Source organism: Camellia sinensis, chromosome 15, assembly GCF_055761805.1.
Source record: "Camellia sinensis isolate YWXY chromosome 15, ASM5576180v1, whole genome shotgun sequence".
NCBI classification, from domain to species: domain Eukaryota; kingdom Viridiplantae; phylum Streptophyta; class Magnoliopsida; order Ericales; family Theaceae; genus Camellia; species Camellia sinensis.
The window spans coordinates 42,482,868-42,503,677 of NC_138975.1; the positions used below are offsets into that span (position 1 = coordinate 42,482,868).

Sequence of the window (20,810 nt, forward strand, 5' to 3'; positions counted from 1 at the left end):
AAAGATGAGATGGATTTATATATGCATGTCTCTTAAACATACTACAAAAAACGACTAAAATGCAGCATGTAGGGATGCTGATTTAGCCACCAAATGTGCTTGATGAACCGACTGTCTTGGCATCTTTGTGATACAAACATAGTCCATACGCTTACAGAAATTACATATATCCAAAATAACATAGTTCGCATTCCATTCACCAGCTTTACTATTTCTAATGCGGTTAAATAATATAGACTGTCAGTGAGGATAGCAGCCAAAATAACATAGTTCGCATTCCATTCACCAGCTTTACTATTTCTAATGCGGTTAAATAGTATAGACTGTCAGTGAGGATAGCAGCCGTCTTAACATTGTGTGACACGACACGCACCATCGCAAAACTTCTAAGCATGCACGAGCTTCAGCCGTCAATGCTGATGATGCAAAATCAATGTACGTTGAAATATAATATTTATTTGTAGATAAAACTTGACTCCAATTTCACCATCATTAGTCTTGTGGAAAGAATCCTTCTGAATGAGACAATCATCATTCTCAATACCCAGAAGTGTAGTGATCAGAACCATTGCCTGAAGAAACTTGTCATCAATCAGGTCACAAATAATCCACATTTTCACATTCAATCCAATGCACTCACATATCCAAATAGAAACTATCATGCAAAAATATAATATTTCTTTTGCAGATCATTCAATTTCCCCGTGGAAGAAATTCATGTTTAGTCCTAAGAACCAAAAAGTTCAAAACACAAAAATATACACGAGGCTGCCCTGAAGCCACTCCCTTTAAAATGGAAACCTTTTAACATGTACAAACACGTGTAAAGATCCACAATTTTTGTAGTCGTGAGCCTTGCTTGTAACGAAATTGGATTTGAACCACCAGTCATCATAAAGTTTAAACCCTAGGGGACAAGAGCACAGGCTGTTCATTGGAAGAAACACCAGAGTTTAATGGTTTCTTGAACTGAACCAAGATCATGGTCATGTTGTCGCATCCCTCACCACCTGCTGACAGTGCCAGACACCTATCAAGCACCCTCTCGCACACCACAGAAAGCTTTGTCTCCTGCATAATTTATAAGAGTTTTATGTTTAACCTCTATAAAAATGTCAATGATTTTTATAAAAGAAAAGGTTTCAAGAGCTTACAGCATTCAACTGGTGTTGTACATAGTCCACTACTTGCTGGCTTGACATGCAATCCCTAGACACAATCAAAAGGAAGAAAACTGATGTCATCCAATCATTTCCAAAGGCCCAATGAAATTGTAGAAAGTAAACAAGTACTCAAACTAGAGTATTTCACGTATCAGACAACTAAATCATAATGACTAATTCAGAAGAATTTGGTTGGCATCTGCTGACATGTCTTTTTTTTCCCTTTGGGTAAGTAACTGCTGACATGTCATACACAACAGGAATCCTATTTCTTAATAAATAGCCACCTGGGTAAATCAAAGTCAATACCAACTTTAGCAGTTCACTTATATCATATGTTTCACCTTCTATTTAGTCTTGACCTTTTTCCACCACTAATAATAGAGTGAAATAATTGGTTCACAAACACAGTTGGTTTCAGTGCGCTTTAGATTATGGTTAAAAGAGTGTGAAGTCTGACAAATTGTACTCAGAAGGTTGAAAGCCAGCAAAACAAAGGCGAAAATAAAAAATTCAAAATCTCATGAATTTTTAAGCAGGTTGAATTATAGTAGAATTTCAAAGAATCAAGTCTCCAGTGAGTCTTCTCTTCCAGAAAAGGGGTCGAATGCACCTATCACAGGGAATAGGAACCGTTGAGGAGTCGGATTGAAGGTGCATACAAGAAAGTATCACTTTTGAGGGTTTTCTAGGTTTAAAGGAGATGAGAGTGGGTGTGGGGGGAGCAGATGTAGTGATCAGCACAGTGATTGCAATGGTGCAGTAAGCCACAGAAGGTACAGTTCTATGGCTATGGTAGTGAGGAAGGAGGGGTCTGTTAGTGTGAACAGGAAGCTTTCAAGCTACCTCTTGTTTGTCTGAGAGTTGACCCCTTGCCAAAGAGAAATAATGGTAAGGGCAGTCCGAGGTCCCCCAATCCTCCTAACTTGTAAGAGGCTGAAGCAGCTGTAATTATTCAGGCTGTGTATCTCATGGATTTGAGATGAGGAAATGAAAAAAATAGAAAATTGAAGCAAATGGCTAACATGAGGGAGCAGGTGGCCAAGATCAGAAGCCATTTGAAGGTCTAGAGTATTTCCTGATATCAGCAGTGGCAACAGGCAAAGGGAGGTAATCGGAAAAATTATGACGGACCTTCTGCTTAAACTGGACACCATTCAGGGTATGCACGCATCTGTCAGAGACTTAAGTAAATCAGTGCCAAAAGAGCTTGCGAGTCTGCCAGGAGTAGCTTGATTCTCTAACTGGGCAGGAGAGGCAAAGGGGGTTTCAGTTGATAAGGGTGAAATAAAGATTTGAAGTCAAGGGAAGGCTCACCCTGAAGGGGGGAAAGATGTTGCTTGCCCTTTCTGAATTGGATGAAGGGGCTGAGGCATGGGGAATGAAAATGTTACAAGTTTCATATTATGGGATTTGGGGATTTAGTTTTGAAGTTGCTAATGGAAATCAAAGCCAAAATGAGGATAGAGAGGGATGGGTATGGCTGCAAGATGGAGTGCGGCAAGCAAAGCTAGATCCCAGGTTGATCAGTCTCAGCTACATTTATCTATTTTTGTAGCAAACTTTCGACCGCATAAAAAGACTAGTGGGCTGTCAATAGAATGATAGAACCAATCTTCTTAATAAACTCAGCAATCCATTAGTAAAATGAAAATTGAATGAAAGGTTCATCTTCAGAAATTCAATTGCTATCATAAGTGCCATAAAAACCATCCCTCGTATAAAATCTATAAATAAATTCCTTTCTTGTCCACTCATATCGGTTTAAAGTGGCCTACTCAAGCCCAAAATTTATATTGAATTCATTAAATATTGACACCCCTGTGCCAATAAAAAAAAAAATAATTTAGTGTTCTTCACTAGGAGTCTAAAATGCTCTACTGGAAGTATTAAAGTAGGGCCCAAGTGGCAAGCAAAAGCCACAACTCTAGTAATGTAACATGGCCAATGTTTCTTCATTAGGTTGATTTCTAGTTTCTTGTAATAAAATGGGGGTGTTTGTTTGGTTTTTTTTTGAGCCAACTTATAACTTCTAGCTTCGAAAAAGCTATTTTGGACTGTTTGGTTAAACTTATTTCAAACAGCTTCTAATTCTAACAACTTATTTTAACTCAAAAAAGCTGATTCTAAGAAGCTACTCACCCTTTACTTTTGATTATCAGCTTCTGCTGTGGGCATGTTAATTTATGGTTATAATCATAGATTTTTTTATTTTTTATTTTTTTAAAAATAGAAAAATACCCAAATGGACTATAGATTTTTATTATTATTTTTTATGAGAAATGTAGACAAGTAGTGAATAACAAAAAATAAAAGTTAATTCAAAAAGTTACTTCACAGCTTATTTAACAAACACTACTCAACAACTTAAATCTATAATCCAACAGTTATACCAAACAGATTAACAGCTTCTGATTAAAGTCATAATCTATAATCTGTTAAGCTATAATCTATAATCTGTTTTGCTATAATCTATAATCTGTTTTAATAGTTACACCAAACGAGCCCAATGCTTATGACTTATGAGCTCTACTCACTTCTAAACAAAAGTATTAAATCCAATGAACTCCCCAAAGAACTTATGGCTGAAGCTTTATGAAGAACATCTGTAACTAACTAATTATCGAAAAAACTAATAAGATTAAGAAGGGAAGAGGCAACACAAATAAGAGACTTACCATATACCATCACACGCTATTACAAGAAATTCATCGTCATCGCAAAGCTCCACCTAGTTCAACCAGATTAAAATATGATATAAGACAATACAATATTTATCAATGGGAAAAAAAATCAAGGATATGAAGAAAAAACCATGAATGAAAAATCAAACAGCTGAAGATAAATTATCCGGGATATTTGCATACAGAAAAGTGTATATCTTGTGAGTGAGAAATAAGAAAACATCATACTTTAACAGCTATAACTCTAAAATTAGTCCATATATCAGAGTAAAATTCATATAACATCCTAAAATTTATGACTCAACTTTATTTTTAATGTTTGAGTCTTTGACTAGCCCATATAGCTAAAACATGATATAAAAGTGTAGACGCAACAGCTAAAACATGATATAAATGTAGATGCTACATACCGTATTTACATCAGGATTGGCAGTCACAATTTGCTTCTCAGCAGGCAGTGATTTGTTCTGCTTCAATTCCATGTCTCCTGAAATCCATGAAAAAAGATGAGCAAAAGCAAACAAAAGAATACAATCTTGACTTGAGAAACACGGATACTTCTAGTAAGGTAGTGTGTTGTGTCCGACACCAACACTCATGGGACTTGTCAAACACACCTCAAAACATGCCCCATTATTTTTTAAAAATTTTCTAGACTCAGACAAGCTGTAGACACTTGGAGAACATGTGCACATTGCTTAGGCACGCCCCTAGGCCCAAGGTTTGCGCCTTGTAGTGTTCCAGGCTAGGCGACTTCGATAAGGCGCACCCAGGCGTGCGCTTAGGCCCAAGTCCCAATCCAAGCCCAAGGTTTGTGCCTTGTAGTATTCCAGGCCAAGTGACTTCGATAGCACCTGACTGGCCTAAAGCTTGCGTCTTGAGGGCCTTCTTTTATTTTTGCTTTAATTGGTTTTGTTTAAAATCTGACCATTGATTTAATATGGTGTAGCTACAGAAGATCCCTACTCTTATTACAGATGCCAATACATTGGGCATTCAACCCCAAATCAATGATAGAAGAAAAATTAGCTCTAATTCCTTATCTTCAAAAAATACTAAATGTTTAACATTTCATTTTATTTATGTTGCACCCCAAATTATTTACTTATATTATATTATATATTTTTTTCCGTACAAGGTGCGCCTCACTTTGGTGAAGCTTGCGCCTCGCCTTGCGCCTAGGCCCCAGGAGACCTTGGCGCCTTGGTGCGCCTATCGCCTTTAATAACACTGGGCACACATGAAATACAATACAAGTTTGAATAAAGTAACTTGAAATCCAATGATAAAAGAAAAACAATGTAGCTTTATTAGAAATTAGTGTAACATATGTTAGTCTTTGAATTAAATAGCATTATATGTGACATAGAATAAGTTCTTATCCTTACATATGAGATATAAATAACTACGTTGTGCATGTCCCACATGTCATATCCTACATTTTTTTTTTGAAAATTTACATGTCTATGGACCATGTCCGTGTCTGTCATTCTTAGATCTCTACTATGTTCATGCTTACACAGAAAATAGAGAGACGAAATACCAATTGCTCTTGCCAAGTTTAGACTTCCATTGACCCGTCCATATTGGACAAAACCACCAGCCTTCACAATCCTATCCTTCTCAGCCTCGAGGTCAGGCTTGTGGTCTCTAGACAAATTATATGCCTGCATAAAAAGGCAGCAATCAAAAGTGCTCATGCATGTCAAAATAAAGATCAACAATGCTACATTTTAGATTTGACATGGCACTTAAAATCCAAAAAAAAGGTCTTAACCATCCATTCCAAAACAAGAAGTACTCCATTGTCCCATAGGTACATGAATGTTAAATGGCTTCTGATAGATAATCCACAATCAAACAACAATTACTTTTTTCAATAGATCCAAAAGAAACATAAACAGCTCACAAACTAGATCATATAATCAATGACTTCCAATATAAAAAACATGAATGAAGGGTTGTAAATAAAAACTTGCTTTTTAAGCAATCAGAGTAAATAGTACTTTGAAACTCCAGGGAAAAGAAAAGGCAAGAGAAAAATGGTCACCTGACCCTTTCGAGATATTACACAACGGGAATCACCAGCATTTGCAACAAAAAGTTGGTTGTTCCGAATGATTGCAACACAAGCTGTGCTTCCAGAAGTTGGTCCATGGAAATCAGAGTGGGGTCCCTAGTTTATGGACATTTAATGAGAGCCTTCATTGCATAATATTATAGGAAGTACACTAAAGAGAAAAAAACATAAATGAGTGACCCTTTTTTCCGGGCAAGATCAGTTGGAACAATTACTTTTTTAAGGTAAACATAGTGATTGAGTATCATCTCCAAAAGATCATTGCAATGAAGTCAGCAACATAACACAAAAAATAAAAAAATAAAAATAAATAACAATAATTAATAAAAGGAGCCTTCATTGCCAGTTCATTGAGGTTTGCTAATTTTTAAGGTTAAATGATCCCTCTGTCCCACAATGTGTCCCATTTGGGAGTTCCGACTTTTTATGGGAACATGCAATTAATGCACTTAAATTCAAATTAAAAAATTGAATTCCAACATTGACCTTTTACGCATAAGGCCAATCATAGGATGGCAAGTCAATAAACATAAATGTCTTTTTACCTCGAAAAACCAAATGCACAAAACAACAGTGACATCAAGATCTTTTTGACAAGCATATGCATTGAAAATGATAGAAAAATATTTTTCATAAGCAAAGCAAGATAATATCATTAAAGAAAGCACCAAAACGGGAGCAACCTTGTATACAGAGCAAATGAACAACAAAACATTATTGCAAAAACACGAGCATATTGACCCAAGTTTTTAAAGGCGAACGAGTAACTCGCGATGTTTTATCTCTTGAGAGGCGAGGCGCAAGTCTCGGGGGGTTGATGCATAAGCATTTCGACTTTTGAATCTAAATTATTTATTAGACAAATAAAAATTTTAAAATTAATAATAAATTTTAAAATTAATAATAAATATTAAAAAATCAAATATAAAGGTGTCAATACTTTTCTCCTCAAGGCGTTGAACATTTCACTATAAAAAAGGAAACTTGCCCTCATCGATGGTGAAATCAACACTCTTAGTTTCAGACTTAAGTTATCGAGCTTTTCACTTGAGCCTTTGCTTTAAGTTTTTTCTTGCTTGGTCATTTACTTGACTTTTTCCATGGAATATAATTACAAAAGGTGTTCCTCTTCTTCATCTTTTTTATTTTTTTTATTATTATTTTTAAATCATGTGTTAAACTAAGTTCAACAAAAGGCCAAGATAATCTCTGAATATGCGTATTCCTCATATGCTTATATGCAAAAGGCGTGCAAGGCGCACCTGAGGCACTTGCTTTAGACTGTGATGCACAAACCTTTAGGGAGTATTGTCTACAAAACAAAACCTCGATGAATTTTGCCTTGGCCTCACCTCAAGGCGAGCATCAATCAGACCTTTGAAATTTTTCATATGAACGTTATTTGATTTGTTGCAAGTAAATACCTCCTCAGATGGCCAGTCATTAACGTGGCCATTAGCTTCACCACCCCTTGGGGACCATATTAAACCTTCTATCATACTACCAACTTTGTTCATTTTATCTCCCAATATGGCTAATTCTCTCCAACCTCTTTGTCCACACATCATCTCATCCATTCTGCATCCAGAAATACAACAATTAGAATCACAAAAAACAATAGCAAACAACTACAAGTCAAGGATAGTATATTCAACCCTCCTCAATCCTCACACCCATCCTAATTGGGCCCTTTTGCAGTATAAGGCTTGAAAAGATTACTGGCAAAGAAGCTGAATGCTTCCAATATCAATGATGAAAACAATGCACACCATTAGTACATACAGTGTACTTAAAAAATAATAACTAAATAATAATTCTTGTACTTTTATATATCAAATCTGGAACATGTACATCTACATGTCCCATGAAGAAATTTGTAAAATTAAAAAATGATGAGAATCACTATGAAATCACAAAATTTCAGAATAACAGCATTTCAGGTAATGCAGTAGTTGAACAATGACATTCTATGGGCATCAATATAATTCCTAGTTGCCATACTAGCCATGATAAAACCACATTTGAGTTCCAGATTTCCATGCCGATAAGAACATTTAACTTACAGGTGAATGACACCTTCCCTTGCCTGTCCCATATATGCTTTGGACTATAATTACATTGTGGCACCCACTGAAAATGTTAAATGAACGAATGTACTAACAGGATGAAGTGACCTGAGAAAAGATTTTTGAAGAGAAGTGCCTAAATCCCCAGCCAAATAGGCTTCATGCTTGAGAACCTGTTGGTGAAGATACTTGGCACAGAACTTTGAAACCACCTTACCTGCAAAAAGATAAACTTCTATTAGGACAAAACATGGTGCATATTTTAAAAAATGCAAAGAAAAGGGGAGGAAAAGAAAAAAGAAAAAGAAAAAGAAAAAGAATCCCAGTAAAGGGAAACATGAAAATTAATTCGAAGTTACAGCATAGATGACAAAAGGGCCAATAGTGGGACCTTCACCACCGCTTCACAATGTCAGGTGTGATGAAAACATATTCTACAAATCAATAACTGGGCCTCAACCATCATTATTGGGTGGCAAAATTGACATTCAAGTCCTACAAGAAAGAGTTTTATTTTTGCTGTGACTTAATCAAATCAAGTCTCAACTCCAAAGAGAGAAAATGCAATCTTAAGACTGAGGATGGTGGCAGGAACCAACATATTCAAAAAAATATCTCATAAGCATTCATAAAGTTAAAGTAGCTAAGCAGCAATGAACATCTACAGGTTCTACCCCACACAATATGGTGTTCTAAGTTAAAAGAAAATACAAGCAAAAAATGATGAGGCACATAACAATTTAAATGCCATTACCATTGACTAAAATATGGGTCTTTTAACCTGAGGTCAGAGAGTTGCTTCACCTCTTGCCCCAAACTATGTAAGGAAAGTCACACCACCTAAGGTTGTTATTAGATACATGCAGTTAGCAGGAAGAAATATTTCATAAAAAGTGCCAGATGTCACCCTTAACATTGCAATAAAGGAAGAAAAATCTAATGCATGGGATCTTCAAGAAGAAGAACTACATTTGTAGGAAGCTTTACAAGTTGCACCTATGAATTACTTGAATATTTTTAAATTTAGAACCATAGTTGTCAACTCGAGAATTGTATTGTGAATCGAATTCTAATTTTGTGAATCTTGAATCTAATCAAATTGAGAATCGTTAAGATTAGGTACAAATTATTAAAAATGATGTTAAACAATAGTATATATGAAAAAGAATGAAACATAGTGATTTTGACATATGTTATAAAATAGTTCATATAAAGGACTTTATTACATTGTCTAATTGGGAAGGCAATGCTTTCATAGCAAAAGATGTGGATCCAAATCTCATCACCCTATATAGTGTATAATAATAAGAAGAATTAAGTGGAACATTTTATTTTAAAAACTAAACAACACTCTAAAAGATGTGCGTGCATATTGTTGGGGGAAAAAAAAAAAATTTTAAAATACAGTTGGGGAACCATTGAGTTTGACTGATTTGACCCATGTAATATTGAACCATATTTATTTCACTAAAATAACAAAAGATTATTCATGATTGTAATTAAGCAACTTTAAAAGATGTATTATAACATAAAAGGGAAAAAGTTTAAAACATATTAGGTCTGACAGGATCTGTATGGATATTAAAAACCCTTTGATCACCAAAATAACAACAAAACAAGCGTAAGTACTGGCTGTTTTCATACTTTAAACACTCTTGGAAGTAGTATTATGTTATTTTCACTAACAAAAAGGTATTAAAAAAAGGAAAAAGAAAAAGATCATAATGTCGGATACTATAGTCTCATGAATAGCATGAATCATAAAAAGTGAATCAAACCGTGAATCGTGCAATTTACCGTAGATTCTATCCAAAATAGATTTATCTATAGATTCGTATGGATCTATGACACATCACTAATCGAATCAAGAATCATAGTATTTTGATAACAGAGTTTAGAACTAATAAGAATTGAGGAGGGGGGGGGGGGGGGGGGGGAATGACTGCCATAGCATTTCTTTGTATGTCAATGACAGAAAACATATCACATGGACAACTGTTACCAGTGAGAAGTTGGAAACGAAAATCCAAATAAGAAACTTCCTTGCTCTAATTCTTGGATAATGATGCTTACAGGTCATGGTGGTACATGCCTTTTGGCACTGAGTTCCACCAACCTTATATTAAAACATGGAATAAAAGATGCACCTAGACCTCATGAAATTAGCAATTTTTCACATAAGCTATGTGAAATTTGGCTTCCTTTTTTTTTTTTTGGTTGATAAATATGTGAAATTTGGCACATTGAGCTGCGGCATCAAAGCATTTTTGCTCCACAAAAAATTAGCAACAATATATATAGCTCAATTGAAAACCAACAAGGAGTATTGGTTGAAATGCCAAATAACAGTAATAGTAAAGCAACTTTACAATCCTATTCATGGAAATCCCATAACAAGCATAACATAATGCAAGAAGTTGGTAATCAATGGTGTTTCATAATTGTTTTGTGTTTGTGTGTGACAACTAAACTCCTTCAAGGAAGTATCATGCATGTAGTAGTATCTTTTATTATAAGATACAATTGGCATCGTCATAAAACCCTCAAACCTTGGCACATAAGGATCATAATAATTTCAAATTGATGTCCTATTCTAAATTTCTAATACCGATACTGCAGGTTATGCAACTGAGGGTCATTAAAGAAATATGCTAAAAGTTAATTGGCCAACAAAAAATAGAAAACCTTACAATAAGAAGGTGCTAAAAATGTAAGAATGAACCATGGAACTCAATTCAATACCTCAATATAAATAATACAGAAACAGTGCAATGAATTGAAAAGAGGTATGCTCATATTGCTTACCTCCATGGCCATCATAAACACCAAAGAAAGACGTGGATGTGTCCAAATCCAGATGAGCTGCATGCTTTAGATTTAGAACACAAGAACACCTCATATAAGTACAGCACATAATCAGCTAAATAACAAATTAAACAAAAATTTAATCAGAATGCCACTGATTTTCCCTACTCTACCCCATGAAACCTTTAATGTAGAATGCAAGGCTTAACAAACTACTTTCAAGGTAAAATAAGAGTAATATGTTATGGATATTCATCAAAAAGGTCAAGCCAATGGTTTCACAGTTAATGTGATTGTGATTCTATGTTGTTGTTAAGATAGATGATCATGAAAGGTTATATAGAGAATAAAAGGGATAACAAATTACTTTATTCTGATCTAAAGCAATAATTTATGGTAATCATGTACCAACTCAACGGTTACGCATATTACACATGATTTTGTCATGCTCTCAACCATGATTTAGAACTGCTAACAAACAAACCACAACAAAACCAAATTTATTAATGTTGCCATGAACAAGCATCATAAAGTTTTGATTGCAAATATAATTTCAACATTTCATATAAAAAATGTAACTTATCAGAAGACAGAAAGCACTTCTTTCACTGATAAATGAACTATATCTTCTTAATACCTCCACAAATGTCAAACTCAGCTTCTCTAATTCTTTTTTTTTTTTTTTCCAAGTCTTTAATACTTCTAATTTTAACTGAAAAGGCTCACATGTCCCAACAGCTGCACTCCATAATCTTCTTTGCGCAAAACCAAACCATTACAATTTCCCCTACAATATGTCAAAGACTAGGGCTGATTTTAGGAATATCCAAACAAATTTTATTCTAATATCATGAATTGAACAAAGCCAGCAACAGGAAATGGATTTATATAGATGACATCATGTAATTGATATAATGCTCTTGTTTATGAGTATTAGTTTTTGATGTCAGGTGACCAGCCTCGATATGTGTTAACCTCTGTCACACTTATTATGCGATCCCTTTTTGGTGGAAGCATCCCGATCTACATATTAAGGCTGATCACCTGATATCATATAAAACTTCTAGGCAACATCATAACATCTCTTTGAAAGCCTAATAGAAAATTCCCTCCATAACAACAAATAAGCTGTTTGTTTGTTTTATTCATACCACATTTACAATCTTTTAAACAAAAGCTGTCAGTTAAAAGTTAAGGGCCCCAATATACAAATTCATTGACTAATCTCTTCTCATTTTCCCTGTTCTTTCCAATTTCAACTCCCAGTAGAATAAAAATACAGAGAATTGCTATACTTAAGGTTACAGCCTTCATGGTTGGCATCCAGAGCCCCCTCTCACAGGGATGGGCGATGTTAAGGTTAAAGCTATGAATTTAACATTTCCCAAAGTAAACCATATGCACTATAATCAGCCAATAGAACTAAAAGACTATGTATTATCCTAATAATATTAATAATAAATGTATGAGGAAAAGCTCATAGTTTCATGAAGTTATATGGTATGAAAGTCTAATTAGAAACCAAGTCATGACAAGTCCGAAATGGAAACAGAAGTGAATTTTTTAATTTTTATTTTATTTTGGCCCAAATAAAAGGGTACCATAGATACTCACAGCATCTTCCATGGTTGAGCGCCACCCTTGCATGGATGACAAACCATATCTTAGTTTGTCATTCTCGCCATCTTCTGAGGCCTTCTCAGTTTTGGGGGTGCTCAGATATACCCCCATTTCTACCTGGAAACCAAACCTCAAAAAACTATCAGCTATAACATCATTTGCAAACATATAGATGTGCAAGGCTCATGCTTAGACACATGCAATGATGCATAAATATATACATATGGGCATGTATACACACACATCTAGACTATCTATCTATATAAAGCACACAACTCAAAACCTGAAGCCTTGTCATGCTTTTTGTTTTCTAAGAATGCCCATAAAATGTTAACTGCTAAAACTCCAATAACTAACTCTTAAACGGTTTTCAAATTTAACCCATCTTCCTCATTCATCAAACCACCCAAAGTTTAGATCTATAATTGCAAACGCATTGCATTGGCACCCACTATATATATATACTAAGAAGCACTGACACTACTAAAAAGGTGGCGTGTCTGTGGACACCGACATTTATTGGACACTTCCCGACACGTGTCTAACACTCGTCAAAATGTGTCCTATTTATAAAAAATAAAAAAATAAAAAAAATAGACCCGGATACTCTTAGGGCACTTAGAGATACACATGTCTATCACTTAAATATACGTGTCCATCGATTAGACACACATGAAACTTATAACAAAATAACTTCATATTCAATAACAAAAGAAAAACAATACAAATTCATAAAAAATAAGTGTTATATTACATTTTTTTTTTTGATTATCTTTGAATGATATATTTATATGACATATAATAAATATATAAAATTATATATTTTATACGTGTCCCCACGTAACATGTCTTTCATTTTCTAAAAATTGATGTGTTGGTGTGTCCATGTCCTTGCTTCATAGTGTGTATATATATATAATGATACAGTGAATCACCAACCAACACTTCATCAATCCAATTCCTCAACTACACTAACCATCACATATGGTCAATCAAACAAGCTTTTAACCAACTAATTGATTAATTTAAGGGGCACTTACCAATCAGTCATATTAACTAGACTTGACTTATTTACCTAAATGTCCAAACTATAAATTTATCACTATAAAAATAAGAGATTGATAAATTTATCGCCATAAATTTATTCATAAAAACAAGAGATTGATTATCACTTGATAAATATATCAATAGGACTTAATGGTAATAAATCTCAAAACCCCTTAATTTTTAACTCCACAAGTACACCAACTATCACATTAGACACCGGTTCACGAAAAATAACATCTAAACCAATTATGGAACAAGAAAATGAAATGCGAAAAACCAATTCTAGGGAAGTTCACATGTACTACAATTTCAAACAGACAAAAAGTGATATAAATACAAGTATGTGTAGTTGATGTATAACGAATTGCTAATTTTTTTTTTGGAAATTGGCAATCAAAAACAAACATGAAAAGCTTAAGATAAATAGAATGATGATTAGAGAATCAGATAATCAGATTGATACCCTATAAGGCATATCTGAACCAAGAAACCTAAATTTGGTAGCAAAGAATGAAAATCGTTTGAGAATCGTAAAAAGTATGAAGAAGATGATTATATAATGGGATTAGGAAGATGAAATGAAGGTAAAGGTGTGTGTAGGGTTTGTGATCCACTCACTTTGCCACGTTTCAAGTCCGCGCACACACACAGGTTTGAGTCCAGTGAGTGAAAGAGAGATTTTGATGAGGCGCGCAATGTAAGTTTGTTGAATGGGCGATACGGTTATCATTGGCCCTGTAGAGGCTGGGCCGCTCGATTCTGTCCTATCCAAGCCTGACACCCGGACTTGGTCTAGGCTTGGCCTGTTTTGCCAAAGTAATATAAAACAACAATGTTAGAGGGGTATAATTTTTGTGGCCACAATGTCTTAAAATTGTCAAAACGATGTCGTCTTAGCATGTTTTGCACTCAAAACGATGTTATTTTGACAGTTTTGAGCCATTGTGGCCACAAAAATTGTGACCCTCAAATATTTTCCAATCTAAAATTCTATAAAAATTTCACCAAATATGTCACATGACGTGACGGTAGGACATATATAATGTAGGTTTGATATGAGTCCCACACCCCTTGAAATATTTAATAGAATTTTCTGTGAAATTTTTGAGGTTTGTAACATTTTTTGTTTGGCAAAAATGTATATAGAAAAAATCACAAATAGAAGGGAAAAAAAAGAACCTTCAATTTTGTAGAAAAAAAAACTATAGAATTTGATCATTTTAAGAAATCAACCTAAGTTTTAATTTTTTTAATTTAAATCTTATTGTTTTAATTTGATTTCTGTTTATATCTATTAAGGCCTCTATTGAAAGTGCAGAAAAAGTTAATTTATTAATTTTTTGATTTATTTAAATAGTATATCATTTTTTTAAATTTCTTTTACGTTTTTTTGTAATTTTTTTTTTTTTTTTTTTTTTTTTGGGTGCTCCCCATAACAACTTTAACTATAATTAATGAAAAAATATACGCACCATTTTACAATATTATTCTAAACTCTAAACCAAAAAAACCTAACAACCACGGTAGATATACCTTCCTTTTTTCTAGGTAAAAGATCAGCAATCAATGAAGCAGATAATGATAAAGGAGGTTGGAAGGAGGGCTTTTGGCTTAAAATAACAACAGTAATGATAGAGCTCACAAAATATAATACTCATAATTTTTAAAATGATTTAAATTATTTATGTCTCTGTCAGAGATAAAAAAAAAAAAAAATTTAAACACGTCAATGGTTAATACATCAATGGAATCGTAGGAGTCCTCATTTGTGGGGGTCCTAAACATTTTTCAAATAACAAAGCAATCACTATGTACAAGATTAAATAATAATTGAAAATTTTATTTTTAAGTTAATTAAAATTAATTTAAAAAAAAGTAAAAAATAAATAGGATAAATTACATTGATATTCCCTGATATTTCTATTTAATATAAACATCTTCTTACATGTGAAAAATTATATTTCCTTCTCTGAAATTTATAATTTCATTACAAATTGCCCCTGGATTGTTGATGTCATGCCTTAAAATTTTCTAAATGACTATCTTGTCATTTTTCCAACTATTTCTTCTTCATATCATTATAATTACATTCTATAACTTTCTATTATTAAATTATACCTGAATATATTCTTATTGAGTGATGATATACAAACATAAATTTTTTATAGATTTTTTAAACACAGTGATATAGTTTAATGGTGAACTTTCACTTTAAAACAAAACACTCATAAATATGATTTATATCTACAACAATATCATTATCACAAAATTTTTATGATATTTTTTATATAAATTTTTATATATGAATATAATTTTTTATTTTTATTTCCACAATTATATTTAGATTAGATCAATTTAATCTAGATATATTTAAAAGTATAAATTTTGTATAAATTTTTTTTAAAAAAATTCATTAAATACAACAAAATAAAATAGTGTATTGAATTTTTGTATTTTTATATTTTTTGTATTTGGCTAATTTAAAAAAAAATCACGAAATAATATACATTTTAAGTATATTTACATTAGGTGTATCTACAAAATAAAAAAATTGCTTAAAATATTAAAATAATTTAGTGAAAAAAAAAAACTCAATTTTTTTTGTAAGTTAAACTAAAGAAGATGATTGTTATTTCCCTTGAAGTAACATGAACAAAATATCTACATTATTTTATTATTTTATATGTACAAAGGCTAATGGACAAATATGTTATTTTAATTTGATAAGAGGGTAAGTGTAATTTTTCAAATGTGAGGAGGGTCTGTATTAAATAAAAACCTTAAGGGGGTGTCGGTGTAATTTACCCAAATAAATAATATTAAGTAAGTGTTAACTTTTTTTTTTAGTAAAAAGAGTGTTTGAAATTAGCTTTTTTTAAGTGGCTTTTTTAATTTTTTAAGAGATAAAAAAAAAAGTTAATCAGCTTGTTTGGTTTTGGTTTTCAGAAAATGTTTTTCAAAAATTTTTATTTTTTTATTTTTTGTATTTTTTTGTTTTCAATTAATTTTTTTTAATATTTTAAGAATTGTTTCAATTTTTAGGTACACCTAACATAAATACATTAAAAAGTATAATATTTGTGAATTTGTTTTTTTTTTTAAAAAAAATTCACTAAATACCAAAAATACAAAAAAAAATAAAAATTCAGTATATTTTTTGTATTTATTAATTTTTTAAAATAATTTTTCACAAATATTTGTTATTTAGATACATCTAAGTAAGGTGGATTTAAAAAAGTAAAAAAATTGCTTAAAATTTTAAAAATATTCACTAAAAATAAAAATAAAAAACACAAAAAACAAAAAAAACTAATTTTCAAAAAACTAAATTTAGAAAACTAAAACTAAACACGCTGAATGCATTTAGGAATGAGTTTTTTAATTGCATGGACAAATGCAATTATTTTTGTTTGTTACTTAAATTTTCCGTTTTGCCCTTCCAAAGGTGTAAACACTTATGCACTCATTCACAAGAATTGTTTGATCTTTTCAAATTGGTACAAAGTTTTTCAAAGTTTTTTTTTTTTTTTTGGGTACATGCCAAACACATTTTAACATTCTTTAGTTTATTAACTTTTTAATAAAAAATATAATATTTCAAACATGGCATGAGTTACACAATTTTTATTTTATTTTATTTTTTGTTGCTATTAATATTTTTGTCGCTAAGTATTTTATAACAAATTGATACATAATATATCAATTAGTAAAATTAAAACAAATTAATTTTTTAAAATTACAAAAGTTATACTTTCGGTCAAGTATAATTACATTATCAATGAAATTTGTAATTATAATTTATCAAATCACAGTTTGTAAAATAACAATCTTATCTTTTTTTTTGTCTCTCTTCCTCTCTCCTACTTATCTTCTATTTCTCTTTATTTTTAAGGCGATATGGCAAAAAAATTGAAATGAAATATTAAAATTTTTATATTTATTTCAGTAACTACATTAGGAAAAATATTATCGTATTAGTAAAATTTGGTTTGTCAATTGATATAGTATGATAAATTTGAGTTGACCATAAAATGTAAGGGTATTTTTAAATTTTATGAGATGATCGAGCCACCTAAGCCAGGTTAGATTTACGTCAGGCCAATTTGTTTATGTAAATAAATTTTAAATTGGTAAAAATACTTCATTAGTAAATTTTTTTCATAATAAAATGTACTTATTAATGCATATTTAATAGATTTGAAAAAATAGATTATATGCAATCTTTTATAGTTTTGTTATTATGATCGTAACTTCACTTTACTCTAGACAATTGTAGATAATTTTATAACATTTTTAAACAAAATTAAATAAAAATTAATTCAAACAAAATATCACTTCAATTCAAACAAAATTAAACATATATTTATTTACGTAAATATTTTTAAATTGATATTTTTAAACAAAAATAACCTCAAATAAAAATATTAAAGTGAAGTTATAAAATATTAAAGAAAAATTATTAATTACTTTTGAACTAATGCTCTATACCAATTGTCAATTAAGACATATCATAATGTCACAAAATATTAAAAATACAAAAAAAAAAAAAGAAAAAAAAAAAGTAGTGATATACAAACTTTTAAATCATTACAAAAAAATTATTAATAATGATTTGGTTGAATTTTGATCCATCACTTTACAATAAAGATCCATTGACATTTTTTTATTATACAAATGACACTATCACATCGTTTTAGGATAAAATTTTACATAAAAAACCTAATGACATAATATTTTCTAACAAAAAAAAATGGTTATAAGCAAAAAAAAAAATAAAATAATAATGGTCAGTAGAGAGTACAGGGGCAAATGATACATAAAATATGAAATACAAAAATAAAAAATGGTTAGAAGTAAAAGATAAATAAATAAATAACAAAAAAAAAGTGTGGGTTTAAAAAATGTAAAAGACTAAATATTAATTAACCTACAATTGTCTCATAAAGATAGAGAAAAAAATAATAAGTTGAATCATTGCATGAATGTAATATTTATAGGATGAAGATGACATGAATGACTTGGAGAAGGTATAATATATGACGGTTAGAGTTTTGGTGTAAGAGAAAGAATTGGTTAGAAAAAGAGTACACAAGAAGGATTTTCTTCATCTTTCTTTTTCTAACTCATAAATCATGAATTTTTTTATTTTTAGATTATTTTTTAAATTTAAAAATTCAAAAATTTAGTGTGAGAAACAAACAAATCAGTTTATTTAATTTATTTATAGGGAAACAATTTAATTATAAGAAACAATCAAATCAGTTTTCCAAATTAATTATAAAGAAATAAAATCAATCAAATAAAAAAGTTTAAACAAATTTGAATTGATTTTTGTTTGATTTATTTTAATGAACGAAGGATTTTAGGTAGAGACTTTAGAAGATGAACAAATAAATTAGAAGGTTAACAAATTGTTTGATTTATATTTGATTTTAGGAAATGGTCATCTTTAGTCAATAATCTTAAGAGATAAGCATGAAGATTTTTTATTTATTTTTTTTTTAATTCAAAAATTATGTGAGACATAAGAATAATTTATTATTATTTTTAAATTGAAAAAATAAGAAATTGACTTTGGGCATGTGGAGGCTTTAGAAACTTTCTCACCAAAAATCCTCCTTTTACTTGTATAATATATAGATAGATAGATTATATTATGAAAAAAGGTTGTGAAATGGTGATTGTCACGGCAAAGCTACTTAAATTTCGTTTGTTATACTTTTTTTTTTTTTTTTTTAATCGACAAAAGTTAATAGTTTGTTATTAAGATAGTAATTCGGAAGAGTTAAAATTCACACTCATACACCTTATAAAAAAATCTTGTCCTCTCATTATCGGCAAAAGTCAATGGTTAGTTGTTAAGTTAGTAATTTGAGAGAGTTAAATCTCATACCTATACACCTTATATAAAAAAATCATATCCTCTTATTCCACTTCTAAGAGTAGAACTCAAGACTTGTCTCTTAATAGAGATTTAGTGGCCAAAGAACTAGCTAACTAAGTTAGAACCCATTGATTTTTTCGTTTGTTATACTTAATAGAAATAGAAGGATGGCTAAGAAAAATTATATTAAAACATTTGGGTTTAAATTAAAGAAATTAAAAACTCATAATTTAATTTTTTATCAAGATTAGTTTTTGAATTTTTTTTAGTAATTTTTACAAAATATATATTAAAACAATACTAGACTTACAATGTGATGGCAAGAGACATGTGCCATATATAATTGAATTTTTAATAAATCAAAATTGACATATTATTTAAAAATATAAGATTTAAAGTGTGAATGTTAGTATTTTTCCATTAAAAAAAAAATATTTATTACTGTTTGTTGGCAAACAAAACCTGTGGTTTCTGCTTGATGGTACTTGAGAGGAGGTTGTTGGTGAACGTGGTAGTGAAATGATTGTTGACCAAGAGTGGTTATTTGGAGCACCAAATTTGAAGTTCTAAAAATATCATTAATGAGGTAGTAATGTAAAGAAAAAAAAAAAAAACAATACAAAGGCCAAACTATCACATCAGTGGTGAGATTCACATGATGCCACATCATTAGTGGTGCATTAGTGGTACTAAATTAGTGGTATGAAGCATTTTTCGTTGACCAAATAGGATGGTAGTCGCAAGTGGGTTATCTTCTTCTTTCGATGTCATATTATTTTTTAAGGGTAAATTATCAATAGGTTGTAATAGTTGAATTTAATTTTTACTAAGTTCTATTGAAAATAAATCTTGGTAAAATTGTCATTAAAACTAATTTTTTTGTGACAATTTTTTATATATGTCTCTAAAAATTGACAATTAGTGACTTTTTTGTCATGATTTTTATAAATTGTAGCTAAAATTTACAATTAGCGACTTTTTTTATGACAAAATTTTCTCATAGAACTTATTAGATAATAAGTCTACTTATTATGACCTACACGTAAGTACCCATTCTTTTTAAAAATGAATTATGTTGATTGATTTTTTTTTTTTTTTTTTGAATGAAAGAAACTAGTATATTAATTAGCTAAAACCGCTAGTAATGCAACAGGGGGATAGGAGATCCAATTACAAGGAAGGTAGCAACCAAGGCAAGCTTGGGCTATCCAACGTGCTGCCTCATTGGCACTCTTAGCACACCAAGAAAAACTCTACATTGTCTAGCAAAGGGCCTAACATCAGCTATAGCAGTGCAAAACTCCCAAGGAGGGGCATCTTCTGACACGCACTAGTGAATAACTCTCTTGTTATCACCTTCAACCTCCATCGAGGACAGACCCAAGGAACTAACCATGAGACATACAAGTCAAATAGCTAAAGCTTCACCTTGGGTTGCTGAAGATAGAGCAACCTCACGAG

At 31.2% G+C, this 20,810-nt stretch overlaps 1 protein-coding gene across 6 annotated transcripts; it reads right to left on the bottom strand.

Annotated features, from left to right (window-relative positions):
• Nucleotides 1–661: 661 nt before the first annotated feature.
• LOC114308439 (putative protein phosphatase 2C 60) lies at nt 662–14,259 on the bottom strand. 6 transcript variants are annotated; one of them, XM_082907886.1, is made up of 12 exons: nt 14,084–14,220; nt 12,413–12,535; nt 11,525–11,585; nt 10,799–10,862; nt 8,102–8,210; nt 7,352–7,505; nt 5,898–6,023; nt 5,391–5,514; nt 4,258–4,334; nt 3,842–3,894; nt 1,155–1,209; nt 662–1,071 (listed from the first exon to the last, which is right to left on the bottom strand). In XM_082907886.1, the coding sequence occupies exons 2-12, from the start codon at nt 12,457–12,459 to the stop codon at nt 901–903; spliced, it is 1,041 nt and encodes a 346-aa protein (XP_082764012.1). In that variant the 5' UTR covers nt 12,460–12,535; nt 14,084–14,220; the 3' UTR covers nt 662–900. The 6 variants fall into 6 exon arrangements, with proteins under 6 accessions (XP_082764012.1, XP_082764008.1, XP_082764011.1 ...); XM_082907882.1 differs by having other exon boundaries at nt 11,525–11,602; XM_082907885.1 differs by having other exon boundaries at nt 13,929–14,091.
• Nucleotides 14,260–20,810: the final 6,551 nt, after the last annotated feature.